The sequence below is a fragment of the Phyllobates terribilis genome, unplaced genomic scaffold (genome assembly GCF_046119375.1).
Source record: "Phyllobates terribilis strain yellow unplaced genomic scaffold, ASM4611937v1 Scaffold_4__5_contigs__length_816908805, whole genome shotgun sequence".
Lineage (NCBI taxonomy): Eukaryota > Metazoa > Chordata > Amphibia > Anura > Dendrobatidae > Phyllobates > Phyllobates terribilis.
In genome coordinates, this window is record NW_027362764.1 from 362,638,570 (window position 1) to 362,656,159 (window position 17,590).

Here is a 17,590-nt window from a genome sequence, read left to right on the forward strand (position 1 = left end):
CGGGCTCTCACTCAGCCTGACTGGAGCAGGTAAACAAATTGAGGTTCTGCAGTCCGAAACCTACATGACAACACTTGGCATGGTGACAGAGGAAAAGCAGCAGATTCGGTTGATGGGGCGGCCAATGGTTGGTGAGGCCCACTGGTCTGCATTTTATCGCAGTTAGATTGCCAGAGTAACGCATGTTAATCGCACATGTGACTGTTAATGCATGTGGTAGTCAAATTATTGCAATTTTTCCCTCTACTTGTTTTGCAAAGTTGGCACATAACGTGAGTTGGCTTATTCTTTACGGTGTCAAAAAAGGCCCAGGCTATGCAACCCTTGCAGCCCCTGCGAGCTGAAGACCCGCGACTGCTGCTGGCTAAGGCCACAGTTGTAGCTAATGATTCAGTGCTCGTCATGGTTGCATCACTCCGTGTCTGTGCCGTTGGCTGCAACGTAACCTCCTAGTCTTCCTCCTCCTCCACCTCCTCAGCTGAGCTACTCAGCTGCATGCCTCTGGGTTCACACCAAGTGGAATTCACAACCTCATCATCATCCTCTCTGTTCTCCCATTCCTCATCCTGAGAGTAACCCTCCTCCTCTTCCAGCCCTGACAGCACAGTACAGTCCGCATAAGCCTCAGGTATCGGAGTCTCATCTGGATCACCCCCCTCATGGGTTAACATCTGGTTACGAGTGTCAGGATTCTGCTCGGACCCTACTTCGTCCTGCCCTGGATCCAACCTAAAAAAAAATTTGGGTATCGGTGCAGATACTTTTCTCCTCTTGAGTCTGTGAATCTTTAAAGCAGACTTCTGTTGCCCATGGTATAGAATGGGTGAACAGCTCTGCAGTCTCCCCCATCTGTGGTTCCCTACAGTCAGTTGGGCGGTTGGTGAGTTGGAACGCGGGGGGGAAACAAGGGTAATTGGGGTGCCAACTGTGAGAACTGTACTGTGTATGATGTCAAGTCGACAGCCGTCTCACAAAAGGTGCAGCGCTGAACAACTGTACTCGCTTCTTTCAGACGTGAGTACAATTGAAGCTCTGACCACCAGGTCAGAGCGACGTTCGCAGCGTGATCAGGTCATGTGACCACACTGCTGACGTCACACGCCAGTGCTGCAGACAGAAGTACGCATTGGTGGTAAGTGCTCCAGAGCTGAAGACACCAAAGATTGTGTGTGTGTGTGTGTGTGTGTGTGTGTGTGTGTGTGTGTGTGTGTGGCTTTAGGATGGAAGTATTTAGTGTGTGTGGATATTTAGTGTTTGAGTGATTTTGGATGAGGGTATTTATTGTGTGGGGGGAGATTTAGGATGAGGGTATTTACTCTGGGGGGTATTTAGGATGGCGTTATTTAGTGTGTGGGGGAGTTGTAGGATGGGAGTATTTAGTGTGTTTGGGGAGATTTAGGACAGAGGTATTTAGTGTGTGTAGGAGATTTAGGATGGGGGTATTTAGTGAGTGGGCAGGATTTTAGGATGGGGTATTTAGTGTGTGGGGGTAGATGGGAGGACACATGTAAATATCTTTTTACATCTAAATCAGCAACAATGGCTAGGTGACTATAGAGAAGAAAGTTTCTCCATCATCACAGACAGCGATTCTTTACAGTGCAGCAGATGACAAAATAACTCCACACAAAGGCCCCGATTTATTAAGATTTTGTATACCAGTCTTAATTACGGCCATGCAAGATTAAGATGCACCTAATTCATTAAGAGGTGGCACTTAATAAATTAGGCACATGTTATCAGTAGCAAGCATGTTCCTTGCCAGAAATGTTACTCCAGTTAGGGACGCCACCACTTCTAACGAATATGTCAGAAGGTCGTTGCCACGCCACAGTCCAGCTCCTTTCCAGCTCTATCCATTTGGCAGAGCTGCTAGAAACTGGAGTGAGAACGCCAAAAGTTGTATAATTTTTGTGAAATATCAAGTCTCACAAAAATCCTGTGAATTTGAAGGTGTTTTACACGAACTTCATCTGCTAAATTAAAGTCATTGGCCCTGTCGACCGTTCCGCACCAACTGTGTTTTTCAGGGCTTCAGACGGAAGCCCTACACAGAGCCACTGGTGTGAGGCTAAAATGTGACGTGAATAAAGCCTTAGGCTTCCTTCACAGAACTTTAATCTGCATGAAAAAATGCATGTCAAAATTGTATATATTGTTTTTTCTGCCATTTTTCAAGTCCTATAGAAAAGTCTATGGGAAAACTGCTAGAAAAACACTATACCCAGCACAATTCAACTTGAAAAATGCCACTGACACTTAAAATTCTAAATTGCCTACAATTACTTGCGGCCCGCAGTCAACAGCGGTTCAGTTCCAAAGGAGCATCTACTGCTTTAATGCCTGACCAGCACTGTGCCTTTAAATATGCAGAGTGTCGGCCCAGTCGCATCACAGAATAGCAAAAGTGGCCATGCAGCAAACTGTGCGCGGCTACATCTGCTGAATGATATCATACAGTGTGCCTGATACTGCCTGCACCAGAGAGGAATATGCGGACGGAAAACTAGCTGCATAGGAATAGGTAAAGGCTCTTTGACTGGCTTTGGGGTCATCTTTCTGCATATAGAGGTGCTATGGGGTCATCGTATTGTTGCAATATGGTGGCCCATTACTCCTTTATTGTATAGTATATAGAAGAGTTGTGGGACCATTTTATTGTATATAGAAAATTTATGAGCAGTGGCTGACTGGGGTGTCTGGAGCCCACAGGAGGAATTGACCCTAGGGGCCCACCTACAGCTATATGCAAATATCTGTTGGCCTTTATCCCCGTTATTGTGGAGCATCGACTGTAAAACACAGGAGGCTCCTGCACGTCTACTGTGCGCCATCATAACTGTGATGTACAATTATGGTAGTTTGCATTAAAGGGCTTCTTTGGTTCAAACTCACAGATCCATGAAATCACCGTTTACAATTCGTACCCTTTTTTTAATATAGCAGAATTAAACTATAACTTTTAATAAATATGTAATAAAATATATAAAGGACAAACCACCCAAGTGATAAACATTTACATAAAAAAGGAACTAATTGTTCCTATAATACACTCACAACTCGCCCCTGCCTGACAGCGGAGGTTGGCACCCTTGTTCCTACGCCAGTGGCACCCCCGCTCCTTGGCGGCTTTCCCTTCTATCCCTATAGGGCACTGATATTGGATAGGGAAAAGAGAATATTATATATCTGGTACTGTTGGAAAAATATGCCTATAAGTTTGTAAAATACACAATTTAATTAGTGCTCTAAATCATACGTGTATACAGAGTGTCTGCTTGCACTATGTTAATAGTACTTAGCTCATATAGGTCAGGGGTAAGTGAGTTGCAGACCAAATAATTAGATGTCAAAGTGTCACACATGGATCCCCTCAGTATCAATATACAGTGGGTACGGAAAGTATTCAGACACCTTTACATTTTTCACTCTGTTTCATTGCAGCCATTTGGTAAATTCTAAAAAGTTAATTTTTTTTCTCATTAAAGTACACTCTGCACCCCATCTTGACTGAAAAAAAAACAAATGTAGAAATTTTTGCAAATTTATTAAAAAAGATAAACTGAAATATCACATGGTCATAAGTATTCAGACCCTTTGCTCAGACACTCATATTTAAGTCACATGCTGTCCATTTCCTTGTGATCCTCCTTGAGATGGTTCTACTCCTTGGAGTCCAGCTGTGTTTAATTATACTGATAGGACTTTATTTTGAAAGGCACACACTTGTCTATATAAGAGCTCACAGCGCATGTCAGACCAAATGAGAATCATGAGCTCAAAGGAACTGCCTAAGGAGCTCAGAGACAGAATAGTGGCAAGGCACAGATCTGTCCAAGGTTACAAAAGAATTTCTGCATTACTCAAGGTTCCTAAGAGCACAGTGGCCTCCATAATCCTTAAATGGAAGAAGTTTGGGACCACCAGAAGTCTTCCTAGACCTGGCCGTCCAGCCAAACTGAGCAATCGTGGGAGAAGAGCCTTAGTGAGAGAGGTAAAGAAGAACCCCCAAGATCACTGTGGCTGAGCTCCAGAGATGCAGTAGGGAGATGGGAGAAAGTTCCACAAAGTCAACTATCACTGCAGCCCTACACCAGTCGGGCCTTTATGGCAGAGTGGCCCGACGGAAGCCTCTCCTCAGTGCAAGACATATCAAAGCCCCCATAGTTTGCTCAAAAACACATGAAGGACTCTCAGACTATGAGAAATAAGATTCTCTGGTCTGATGAGATGAAGATAGAACTTTTTGGTGATAATTCTAAGCGGTATGTGTGGTGAAAATCAAGCACTACTCATCACCTGCCCAATACAATTCTAACGGTGAAACATGGTGGTGGCAGCATCATGCTATGGGGGTGTTTTTCAGCTTCAGTGACAGGACAACTGGTTGCAATTGAAAGAAACCTGAATGTGGCCAAGTGCAGAGATATCCTGGATGAAAACCTCTTCCAGTGTGCTCTGGACCTCAGACTTGGCCGAACGTTCACCTTCCAACAAGACAATGACCCTAAGCACACAGCTAAAATAACAAAGGAGTGGCTTCAGAACACCTCTGTGACCATTCTTGACTGGCCCAGCTAGAGCCCTAACCTAAACCCAATTGAGCATCTCTGGAGAGACCTAAAAATGGCTGTCCACCAACGTTCATCATCCAACCTGACGGAACTGGAGAGAGGATCTGCAAGGAAGAATGGCAGAGGATCCCCCAAATCCAGGTGTGAAAAACTTGTTGCATCATTCCCAAGAAGACTCATGGCTGTACTAGCTTAAAAGGGTGCTTCTACTCAATACTGAGCAAAGGGTCTGAACACTTATGACCATGTGATATTTCAGTTTTTCTTTTTTAATAAATTTGCAAAAATTTCTACATTTGTTTTTTTTCAGTCAAGATGGGGTGCAGAGTGTACTTTAATGAGAAAAAAATGAACTTTTTAGAATTTACCAAATGGCTGCAATGAAACAAAGAGTGAAAACATTTAAAGGGGTCTGAATACTTTCAGGATTGGGGGGGGTGAGGGGGTACCACACATACCAGGATTGGGGGGGGGGATGAGGGAGTACCCCACATACCAGGATTGGGGGGGTGAGGGGGTACCACACATACCAGGATAGGATGGTGGGAACAGGATGGGGGCAGCAGAAATACCAGGAGGGGGGCAGCACATAGCAGAATGGGAGACCATATACTAATAAAAATCATCAATGGAAATCAAATTTATTAACCAATGGAGACGAGTCACCCCCAAAATTAAAGTGGAAAAACACACTACAGGCTGATCCAACTTTGATGTAATGTCCTTAAAACAAGTCAAAATGAGGCTCAGTATTTTGTGTGGCCTGCCTGTATGAACTCCCACAACGCCTGGTCATGCTCCTGATGAGGTTGCGTATGGTGTCCTGTGTGATCTCCTCCCAGACCTGGGCTAAAGCATCCGCCAACTCCTGGACAGTCTGTGGTGCAACGTGACATTGGTGGATGGAGCGAGACATGATGTCCCAGATGTGCTCAATCGGATTCAGGTCTGGGGAACGGGCGGGCCAGTCCATAGCTTCAATGCCTTCATCTTGCAGGAACTGGTGACACACTCCAGCCACATGAGGTCTGGCATTGTCCTGCATTAGGAGGAACCCAGGGCCAACCGCACCAGCATATGGTCTCACAAGGGGTCTGAGGATCTTATCTCGGTACCTAATGGCAGTCAGGCTACCTCTGGTGAGCACATGGAGAGCCGTGCGGCCCTCCAAAGAAATGTCACCCCACACCATTACTGACCCACTGCCAAACCAGTCATGCTGAAGGATGTTGCAGGCAGCAAAACTCTCTCCACAGCATCTCCAGACTCTGTAACGTCAGTCACATGTGCTCAGTGTGAACCTGCTTTCATCTGTGAAGAGCACAGGGCGCCAGTGGCGACTTCGCCAATCCTGGTGTTCTGTGGCAAATACCAAGCGTCCTGCACGGTGTTGGGCTGTGAGCACAACCCCCATCTGTGGACGTCGGGCCCTCATACCACCCTCATGGAGTCAGTTTCTAACCGTTTGTGTAGACACATGCACATTTGTGGCCTGCTGGAGGTCATTTTGCAGGGCTCTGGCAGTGCTCCTCCTGTTCCTCCCTGTACAAAGGCGGCGGTAGCGGTCCTGCTGCTGGGTTGTTGCCTTCCTATGGTCCCCTCCACGTCTCCTGGTGTACTGGCCTGTCTCCTGGTAGCGCCTCTGGTCACTACACTGACAGACACAGCAAACCCTCTTGCCACAGCTCGCATTGATGTGCCATCCTGGATGAGCTGCACTACCTGAGCAACTTCTGTGGGTTGTAGAGTCCATCTCACGAGTGTGAAAGCTCAACCAACATTCAAAAGTGACCAAAACATCAGCCAAAAAGCATTGGTACTGAGATGTGGTCTGTGGTCCCCACCTGCAGAACCACTCCTTTATTGAGTGGGTCTTGATAATTGTCAATAATTTCCATCTATTGTCTATTCCATTTGCACAACAGCATGTGAAATTGATTGTCAATCAGTGCTGCTTCCTAAGTGGACAGTTTGATTTCACAGAAGTTTGATTTACTTGGAGCTATATTCTGTTGTTTAAGTGTTCCCTTTACTTTTTTGAGCTGTATGTGTCTGTGTGTGTATATGTGTATGAGTGTATATATATATTTATATATATTGTAAGGCAGCGCTAGTCATCATGCTGGGGGACACTCGCTTTACCGGGTCAATTAAAGCACACATGCAACGTTTTCCAGTAACATGAAATCCAGCAGTTTATTACACTTCATAACTGCTTATAACATAGTCCATCTCAGTGGCTCACCGGCATGTTTACACACATAATATCCAAGAGCATTTCAATTGGCAGACAGGCCCACTTGGCTCCAGTTACAGCCTTCAGCAAAATAACTTTATCAATGTCCATATAACGCAGCGTTTTTACCTTTGCCGGGTCGTAGCTGCTTCAGTCAGCTTTGTTCTGCCACAGCTGTGGCTTTACGGATTCCCAGATGGGGGTCTCCCGCCCTTGTACCTTCCAAGGCTACTGGCATCTCTTACACACAAGGAACCAACCTCTGCCTTTCAGGCTTCACCAGGCTTCACTAGGCCTCACACTCTAACGGTGTCCCACACACGGGAAACAGGCCTCACGCCTTTCACACTCTGTTTCAAAAGCACCAGGATTTATATATCCTTCAGTGCACACAGGACCTGCAATGATGTCAGTCATGTGATCAGTCCTTCTGAGGGAGAGGTACATGGTCAGCCAGAACACACCCTGGACCATTATAGTAATGCCGCAAGCCGCTGCATTAAAATATATATATATATATATATATATATATATATATATATATATATAATATATATATCTCTATCAGTAGTTTTGGCTCCGATACAGATGGGGGGAAAAACCTTTACTATGATGGACGTAAGGATAATGTTCCTTAGATAGCCCTCAGTCTGCCCGTGCTTGTCAGCAGAGGTTGGCACCCTTTTTCCTGCACAATGGCGCCCTCACTCGTCGCATAGACGTGCGGGTGGGGGAAGGGCTATGTTAGAAAAGATAAAAAAAAAAAAAAAGAGGGAGCAAGTGTGAATGGGCAGACATCACAAAATATCAAATGCAAAAAAGTCAGACATCAATCTCAGGCATAGATATCAAACATATACCAGCTGACAGCCTCAGATAAATACTCTGTCATAACTGCTAGGGTGTAACACACCTCTAGTCTTTTGGTATATTATAGTCACATAACTTGTTATAAAACTCAACGCATTTCTCCTCTCTGAGGTTCATCAGGAGCAGATGCAACAGGTAAATGTCATAAAGGAAAAATAAAGTAGATCACTTAGCTAGTCTAGCTAGTCAGAAGTCTTTGCATATGGCATCATGTGTAGCAATGAGTACAGATGGTAGTAGGAACAAGTGTGCCAACCTCCTATGTCAGCCAGGGGCGAGTGTGAGTTAATTATAGGGACAATTAGTTTATTTTTTATGTAAATGTTTATCACTTGGGTGGTTTGTCCTTTATATATTTTATTATTAAATATTTAAGTTATATTTTAATTCTGCAACTATATGAAAAAAAAGGGTATGAATTGTAAACGGTGATTTTTTGTTAACGTACTGAGGTTATCACTTGACGATGAATTGACACACCGATCCATGGGCTCCACAGGATAGGTGATAACTTATGGACCGTTTAGGTCTGACCATTGGAAATCACACCGATCAGACAAATGGGGAACTTTTATCCCTGACAGGACACTTTTATCCCCATTTTAAAATGCAGCGGCAGGTAGGATGTCTGATCGCAACTTAATTCATCCTCTTTGGGGCTTCCAGAAAAAAACAAGCGCAGCACTCGCAGCCACTGAGGGAATGAATGGATCAGTGGTCAAGTCGCACATAAGCTCCAGTATAATGGGGATAAAAGCTCCTCATTCTGCCGATCAGTGCGCGTCCCAGTAGTCAGACCCCTACCAATCAATAAATTATTACTTATTCTATGGAGAGGTGATTACTTGTTTTCATCGGAGAACCCCTGTAAGTACATATTGTTCCAAGTAGTTAATCACTAATGGAAATAAGGAATCTTCTCCTAATTAATATCAGAGAGAACAATTGACCGACAAACACAACACAATCTACTATTCCAACACCAGTAATACCACATACAAGGGAAAAATACCACCACACCATGACAGGACCACATATTACCACCACATAGTGACTAAATAATAAAACATACAAGGGAAAAATATCACCACATCATGATCAGACCACATACTACCACCACATAGTGACGAAATAATACCACATGCAGGGGATAAATTTCACCTCACCATGTCCAGACCACATATTACCCCCACATAATAACCAAATAATACTACATACAAGTGAGAAATACCGCAACACCATGACCAGACCATATGTTACCACCACATAGTGACCAAATAATACCACACACAAGGGATAAACACCACCACACAACGTGACCAGACCACATAGGGACCAAATAATACCACATACAGGGATAAATACCGCTACACCATGACCGGACCACATATTACGATATAGTGACCGAATATTACAATCCTCATCATTAATATAGACCACAATACGAACAACTGTTATTACCACTGGTTACATTATACACAGAATATCTGTATATAGTTTACAGGTAATACAGTAACTCAGTGACATTATACATAGGAGCTCTGTACATGGTATACAGTGTATAGTGTAAATGTACAGGTAATATAGTGATCACCAGTGACAATATTCACAGGAGCTCTGTATATACTATATAGAGTGTACAGGTAATACAGTGATCACCAGTGTCTTTATACACAGGAGCTCTGTATATAGTGTACAGGTAATACTGGAATCACCAGTGAGATTATACACAGGAGCTCTGTATATAGTGAACAGGTAATACAGGGATCACCATTGACCTTATGCATAGGAGCTCTGTATATAGTGTGAGTGTACAGGTAATACAGGGATCACGAGTGTCATTATACACAGGAACTCTGTACATAGTGTCCGTGTACAAGTAATACAGGGATCACCAGAACATTTCTATTCAATGATGATACAAGTAATCGTGTACCATTGCAGAGTCCTCGTTTTGTATTCAAATTTCTTAACAACATAATAATGCTGCCCACCTTAAGTCTAAGGCAATGACTTGACATGCCTGATGGGGTGCAGCTATTTAAAAATTCAAAAGGAAAATGTTCCCTTTCATCGTCGTCATCGCTCCAACGTCAGCTGATGTTTTTCTCGACCTCACCTCAACATTAAGCTCTTTATGTAGTAAGATAGTGTCAGTGTACAGGTAACACCAGTGACATCTCTAGGTGAAGTCCTTCATCTTTGCTTTTCTTCTTCATCTGGCACAGACCACCATCATGTCTTCCAGCCGGGACTCATCTCTACAGAAAATAACAGTTATCAATATCTGATAACTTCTAGAGTACATTCCTTGACTTATACACTGGCCCGATGAAGGAAAAAAAGGGACATAGTGTCACCCTGCACAGTAACAGGACCTCCCTTCTGTTCCCCCCATGGAAAACAATATTCTATGAAGTAAATTATATTACAGCAGTAATAGAATAAATATATATTTGATATTTGTAGCAGTAATAATGTCCCCTAATTGGCGCTTACAGTAATTGTCCGCCACTTGCCATCATAAACTAATGTATGTTCCTCATTTTGGCTTCCATACAGTAATAAAGCCCTTCAATCTGACCCTTTAATTAATAATCTCCCCCATCCTGGGACCCTATGTTGCCCCATCTTGAGCCCCTATGTTCCCCGTCCTGGCCCCTATGTTTTCCACCCAGGGACCCCATGTTCCCCCATCTTGGGGTCCCTATGTCCGTTATCCTGGCCCCATGTCCTGGGCCCCATAGGCCCCATGTCCAACTCCTGGGCCCCATATGTTCCTTGTCCTTGGCCTATATGCCACTTGTCCTGTGCCCCATATGCCCCTTATCTGACTCCTGGGCCCCAAATGTCCCTTGTCCTGAACCCCATATTCCCCTTGTCCTGGACCCTATGTGCCCCTTGTCCTGGGCCCAATATGCCCCTTGCAGGACTCCTGGGTCCCATATGTCGCTTGTCCTGAGCCCTAGGAATCGTTCGGTGTCCCAGTGGCTTAGTCCGACCCTGGCTGTGAGTCCATATTATTGTCTATAAAGGGGTTGTGGGATCATGGAGTTTTAGGGCTTTCCTACTGTTTATAGAAGAACTGTAGAGCCATAATACTCTGTATAGCGGAGCTGTGGAGCCATTCTACTTATTTTAGAGGGACTGTGGAGCCATCATTAGAAAGAGGAGCTGTAGGGCCATCATAATGTGTATGGAAGAGCTGTGGGGCCATCCTATTGTATATAGAGGAGCTGATTGGTCACAATACTGTGTAGAGAGAAACTGTAGGGCCACCCTATTTTATATGGGGGGAGCATATTCATTTTATAGGTGGGTAAGATAGTGCAGATAGTGACCTAGGCACAAATAAAGAAATTGGCGGGGGGGGGGTTAGAACAGTCAATATAATAAGAAGGAACAGAGGTACAGAGAGATACATAAAATGCATGTACACTAATGCCAGAAGCCTCACCAACAACATGGAGGAATTAGAATTAATTTTGTTGGAAAATAATTATGACATGGTGGGGATATCTGAGACATGGCTGGACAAGAGCCATGACTGGGCGGTTAATTTACAGGGCTATAGTGTGTTCAGAAATGACCATACAAACAAGCTAGGGGGGGTGTGTGTTTATATGTAAAATCATCCTTTAAAACCCATCTTGCGTGACAATATATGTGAATCTAATGAAAATGTAGCGTCCCTGTGGGTGGAGATAAGGGGAGAGGGAAAAAAATAATAAATTACTGATAGGGGTTTGTTATAAGTCTCCAAAAATAGTGGAAGCAGCGGAAAATATCCTCATAAAGCAAATAGATGAAGCAGCGAATCGAGGAGAAGTCCTTATTATGGGGGACTTCAACTACCCTGAAATACATTGGGGAACAGAAACCTGTAGTTCCAGCAAAGGTAATAGGTTTTTGACAACTATGAGATACAATTACTTTTCAAAACTGGTTCAGGACCCAACAAGAAGGGGGGCACTGCTAAACCTAATATTAACCAACAGGCCAGACCGCATATCAAATATACGAGTTGGGGGACACTTGGGTAATAGTGATCACAAAATAATAAGTTTTCATGTGTCCTTTAATAAGATGTGTAGTAGAGGGGTTAGGGAATAAACATGCTAGAAATGGGAAACCACTATGGCTAAATAGAGCTGTAAGGGGCGCAATAAGTGACAAAGAAAGCATTTAGAGAACTAAAGCAAGTAGGTAGTGATGAGGCATTAAATATGGAAAATTAAGTAAATTCTGTAAAAACCAAATCAAGGCAGCAAAGATTGAGACAGAGAGACTCATTGCCATAGAAAGTAAAAATAATCCCAAAATATTCTTTAACTACATAAATAGTAAGAAACTAAAAAATGATAGTGTTGGCCCCCTTAAAAATAGTCTGGGTGAAATGGTGGATGAGGAAAAAGCAATATGCTAAATGATTTTTTTTTCAACCGTATTTACACAAGAAAATCGCATGACAGAAAACATGATCAGTGATAACAAAAATTCTCCATTAAATGTCACTTGCTTAACCCAGCAGGAAGTACGGCGGCGTCTAAAAATCACTAAAGTTGACAAATCCCCGGGCCCGGATGGGATACACTCGCAAGTACTGCAGGAATTAAGTAACGTCATAGATAGACCATTACTTTTAATCTTTAAAGATTCCATAATAACAGGGTCTGTACCACAGGACTGGCGTATAGCAAATGTGGTGCCAATATTCAAAAAGGGGACAAAAACCGAACTTGGAAATTATAGGTCAGTAAGCTTAACCTCTACTGAGGGTAAAATCCTGGAGGGTTTCCTAAGAGATGCTATACTAGAGTGCCTGAAGAAGAGTAACCTCATGACCCAATATCAACATGGGTTTACAAGGGACCGTTCCTGTCAGACTAATGTGATCAGCTTTTATGATGAGGCAAGTTCCGGACTGGACCAAGGAAATGCAGTGGATGTTGTGTATATGGACTTTTCAAAAGCTTTTGATACGGTTCCACACAAAAGGTTGATACATAAAATGAGAACAATGGGTATAGGGGAAAATACATGTGAGTGTGTTAAGAACTGGCTCAATGATAGGAAACAAAGAGTGGTTATTAATGGAACACACTCAGACTGGGTCACAGTTAACAGTGGGGTACCACAGGGGTCAGTATTGGGCCCGCTTCTTTTTAACATATTTATTAATGACCATGTAGGGGGCATACAGAGTAGTATTTCAATATTTGCAGATGACACTAAGCTCTGCAGGGTAATCAATACAGAGGAGGACAATTTTATATTACAGGAGGATCTAGGTAAACTAGAAGTTTGGGCTGATAAATGGCAAATGAGCTTTAATGGGGAAAAAATGTAAGGTAATGCACAGAGGAAATAAAATGTATAATTATATGCTTAATTGAAAAACACTGGGCAATACTGTCACTGAGAAAGACCTGGGTGTATTGGTGGACGACAAGCTCACGTTTGGTGGCCAGTGTCAGGCAGCTGCTGCAAAGGCTAGTAAATTAATGGGATGCATTAAAAGAGGCATAGATTCTCATGAGGAGAACCTAATTTTACCTCTATACAAGTCACTACTGCGACCACACTTAGAATACTGTGTACAGTTCTGGTCTCCGGTGTATAAGAAAGACATAGCTGAACTAGAGCGGGTGCAGAGAAGAGCGACCAAGGTTATTAGAGGACTGGAGGGTCTGCAATACCAAGACAGGTTATTACACTTGGGGTTATTTAGTTTGGAAAAACGAAGGCTTAGGGGTGATCTTATTACTATGTACAAGTATATGAGGGGACAGTACAAAGACCTTTCTATTGATCTTTTTACTCTGAGGCTTGAGACAGGGACAAGGGGGCATCTTCTACGTCTGGAGGAAAGAAGGTTTAATCATAATCACAGACGTGGATTCTTTACTGTAAGAGCAGTGAGACTATGGAACTCTCTGCCCCATGATATTGTAATGAGTGATTCACTATTAAAATTTAAGAAGGGCATGGATGCCTTTCTTAAAAAGTATAATATTACAGGTTATATATACTAGATTCCTTGATAGGGCGTTGATCCAGGGAACTAGTCTGATTGCCGTATGGAGTCAGGAAGCATTTTTTTCCCCCAATGTGGAGCTTAGTGTTGCCAAATGTTTTTTTTTTGCCTTCCTCTAGATCAACATGTTAGGCTATGGGTTGAACTAGATGGACATAGTAACATAGTTTTTAAGGTTGAAGGAAGACTGTTACTATTGAATATAGAGGAGCTTTGGGTCACCCTACTGTATATAGAGGAGCTATTGGGCCATCATAATGTGTATATAGAAGCTAGGGCTATCATACTGTGTATAGAAGCTGTGGTGCAATTCTATTGTATATAGAGGCATTTAGGGCCATAATTCTGTGTAAAGAGAAGTTGTGGGGCCATACTATTGTATATAGAGGAGCTCTTGCGCCATAATACTGTATAGAGAAGAGCTGTGGGACCATCCTGTTGTATATAGAGGAGCTTTGGGGTCATCTTACTGTATTAAAAGGAGCTATAGAGTCATCACACTGTGTATATAGGAGCTGTGGGGCCATTTTATGGTATAAAGAGGAGCTGTGGGGCCATCCCATTGCATATTGAGGATCTGAGAGGCCATCCTATTGTATACAGAGGAGCTGTGAGGCTATCTTATTGTATATAGAGTTGCTGTGGGGGCCATCCTATTGCATATTGAGAAGATGTGGGGCTATTATACAACCCCTGGCAAAAATTATGGAATCACCAGGCTTGGAGGATGTTCATTCAGTTGTTTAATGTTGTTGAAAAAAGCAGATCACAGACATGACACTAAAGTCATTTCAAATGGCAGCTTTATGGCTTTAACACTAAAAGAAACACTAAAAGAAATCAAGATAAAAAATGTGGTACTCTGTAAGAGTAATTTTTTTCAGACCAAGCAGAGGGAAAAAATTATGGAATCATGAAAAACAAACACACAAAAGAACACTCCAATACATCACTAGTATTTTGTTGCACCACCTCTGGCTTTAATAACAGCTTGCAGTCTCTGAGGCATGGACTTAATGAGTGACAAACAGTACTCCTCAATCTGGCTCCAACTTTCTCTGATTGCTGTTGCCAGATCAGCTTTGCAGGTTGCAGCCTTTTCTTCAACTTCCACCAAAGATTTTCAATTGGATTGAGATCCCGACTATTTGCAGGCCATGACATTGACCTTATGTGTCTTCTTTCAAGGAATGTTTTCACAGGATGCATTATCCTCTTGAAAAATGATGTCATCATCCCCAAACATCCTTTCAATTGATAGGATAAGAAAACTGTCCAAAATATCAATGTAAACTTGGGTATTTATTGAAGATGTAATGACAGCCATCTCCCCAGTGCCTTTACCTGACATGCAGCCCCATATCATCAATGACTGTGGAAATTTGCATGCTCTCTTCATGTGGTCATCTTTATAAATCTCATTGGAACAGCACCAAACAAAAGTTCCAGCATCATCACCTTGCCCAATGCAGATTCCCGATTCATCACTGAATATGACTTTCATCCAGCCATCCATAGTTCAAGATTGCTTTTCCTTAGCCCATTGTAACCTTGTTTTTTTCTGTTTAGGTGTTAATGATGTCTTTTGTTTAGCTTTTCTGTATGTAAATCCCATTTCCTTTAGGCGGTTTCTTACAGTTCGGTCACAGACATTGACTCCAGTTTCCTCCCATTTGTTTTGTTGTGCATTTCCTGTTTTGGAGACATATTGCTCTAAGTTTTCGGTCTTGACACTTTGATGTCTTCCTTGGTCTACCAGTATGTTTGCCTTTAACAACCTTCCCATGTTGTTTGTATTTGGTCCAGATTTTAGACACAGCTGACTGTGAACAACCAACATTTTTTTGCAACATTGCGTGATGATTTACATTGTTTTAAGAGTTTGATAATCCTCTCCTTTGTTTCAATTGACATCTCTCGTGTTGGAGCCATGATTCATGTCAGTCCACTTGGTGCAACAGCTCTCCAAGGTGTGATCACTCCTTTTTAGATGCAGACTAACGAGCAGATCTAATTTGATGCAGGTGTTCGTTTTGGAAATGAAAATTTACAGGGTGATTCCATAATTTTTTCCTCAGAATTGAGTGATTCCATAATTTTTTCCCTCTGCTTGGTCTGAAAAAAATTACCCTTACTGAGTACCACATTTTTAATCTTGACTTCTTTTAATGTTTCTTAAAGCCATAAAGTTGCCATTTGAAATGACTTTAGTTTTGTGCCATGTCTGTGATCTGCTTTTTTCAACAACTTTAAACTGAATTTTACATCCTCCGAGCCCAGTGATTCCATAATTTTTGCCAAGGGTTGTACTATATAGAACTGTAAATTTTTTAAAAAAAAACAATGTATTGGATTGATGTACATATTTGTTTTGTGCATTTTGTATTATTGCATTGTTTCTAATTAATATAGATATTGTGATGCCTAGTGTACCACAACAAGGTCACAAAAAATCCAAACACCATTTACTTGTATGACACTTCTACACAGAGTGAACTTTTGCCACAGGTCCTCTGTCGCGGTCAATGTCATCATGTAGACCCAACCTAAATTTAATGATATGCCACACACCCTAACAGGATATTTGGCCTCGGACTCCATTTTAGTTTAAAAAGTTTTTCTGAAAAAATTCTAACGCATCAAAATGGCTTGTGATAAAGCATTATTAGGCCTTGGACACAATTGCATATTTTGCTCTTGAAGAATGAAATCATTCTAGAATTTAAGTTGTGCTAGTACTTATGTTCGTAAAAGCAGCAACAACCTGGACACACAGACCTTACATCCAGCATGTAATCTGAAGAGACAGAAACATCTACAAATCTAAAACTAGATCAGGTTCCAAACTGCAATCAATGGGTCTGAAATTTTGTGACTTGTTTTAACTAATATTAACATTTACATATGTAAAATCTTTTTTTCCATGACAAATGTATCCAGAGCCTTTGTATTTCTTTTTGAGTAGTGGATGAGCAAAAAACTTTAGTTCTACCATTGGGACTTTATTGCTTACGTCCTGTATGGCCCTGTATTAAGCCTTCCACTGTAATACCAGCACAGACATTACACTGCTGATTGGCCAGGCACTAATAGGGTCTCCCTTTGTCTAACTTCATAGATGCCACAGTCACTAGTGATCTCTGTATCTATTAGGTTGAATGGCCATTACAGAAAAGTGTCAGCTGCTATATGTGTTGTAGGAGACCACTTCAGCAACTGCTGTTGATATTTCTACTCTGCCAGTGCTCTAAATCTATTCCACGTTGTACCAAGTAGTTGAATAATAAAAAGTTTAACATTGGTTCATTGTTTCATTATGCTTTTTTGTACTTTTCCTCTTTTTTAATTTAAATAGGGGATCACTTTAAGCAGAAATGCTGCATACATATGAATAAAAATGATCTTCTTCATATATTGTTCTTTCAGGGTCCATCAGGAGACCGAGGAAATCCAGGAATAACGGTATTTTACATTGTATTGATGATAATTATGAAAATTTAAATGTTCTACAAGCTCAGTCAAGTCACCTTAGTACTTCTATAGTTGGTGAATAATAATTACTAAAGTCATTAAAATACAAATTGACAGCATACAGGTGTTAGTATTGATAATACATAAAAATTTTCATTCAGTAAACAAGACATAGCAAAAATAATGTAAAAAGACTTCTTTAGTGGTACATTGACTCTCTAATCTAAAACTATATGATTTCAGTTTAATAAAACAAAAAAGTGGAACTTCCAGTGCTGCAACCCATTTGGCACTGACTAACCAAGATTCAAAATCGAAGGATCCCCTTAGCGTTCAACTCCATCACAATCATAATGTTGAATTTTCCAGTCAAACCCTTAGGTCATGGTCCACAGAGTAGTG

At 41.9% G+C, this 17,590-nt stretch overlaps 1 protein-coding gene across 7 annotated transcripts in view; it reads left to right on the forward strand.

Annotated features, from left to right (window-relative positions):
* LOC141265403 (collagen alpha-2(VI) chain-like) overlaps positions 1–17,590 on the forward strand; it is a 704,763-nt gene that overhangs the window by 590,345 nt on the left and 96,828 nt on the right. For all 7 annotated transcript variants that reach the window (XM_073678446.1, XM_073678444.1, XM_073678445.1 and 4 more), the window contains one exon: positions 17,144–17,179. In XM_073678446.1, coding sequence (XP_073534547.1) covers positions 17,144–17,179 — 36 coding nt within the window. The remainder of the gene's footprint in view (positions 1–17,143; positions 17,180–17,590) is intronic.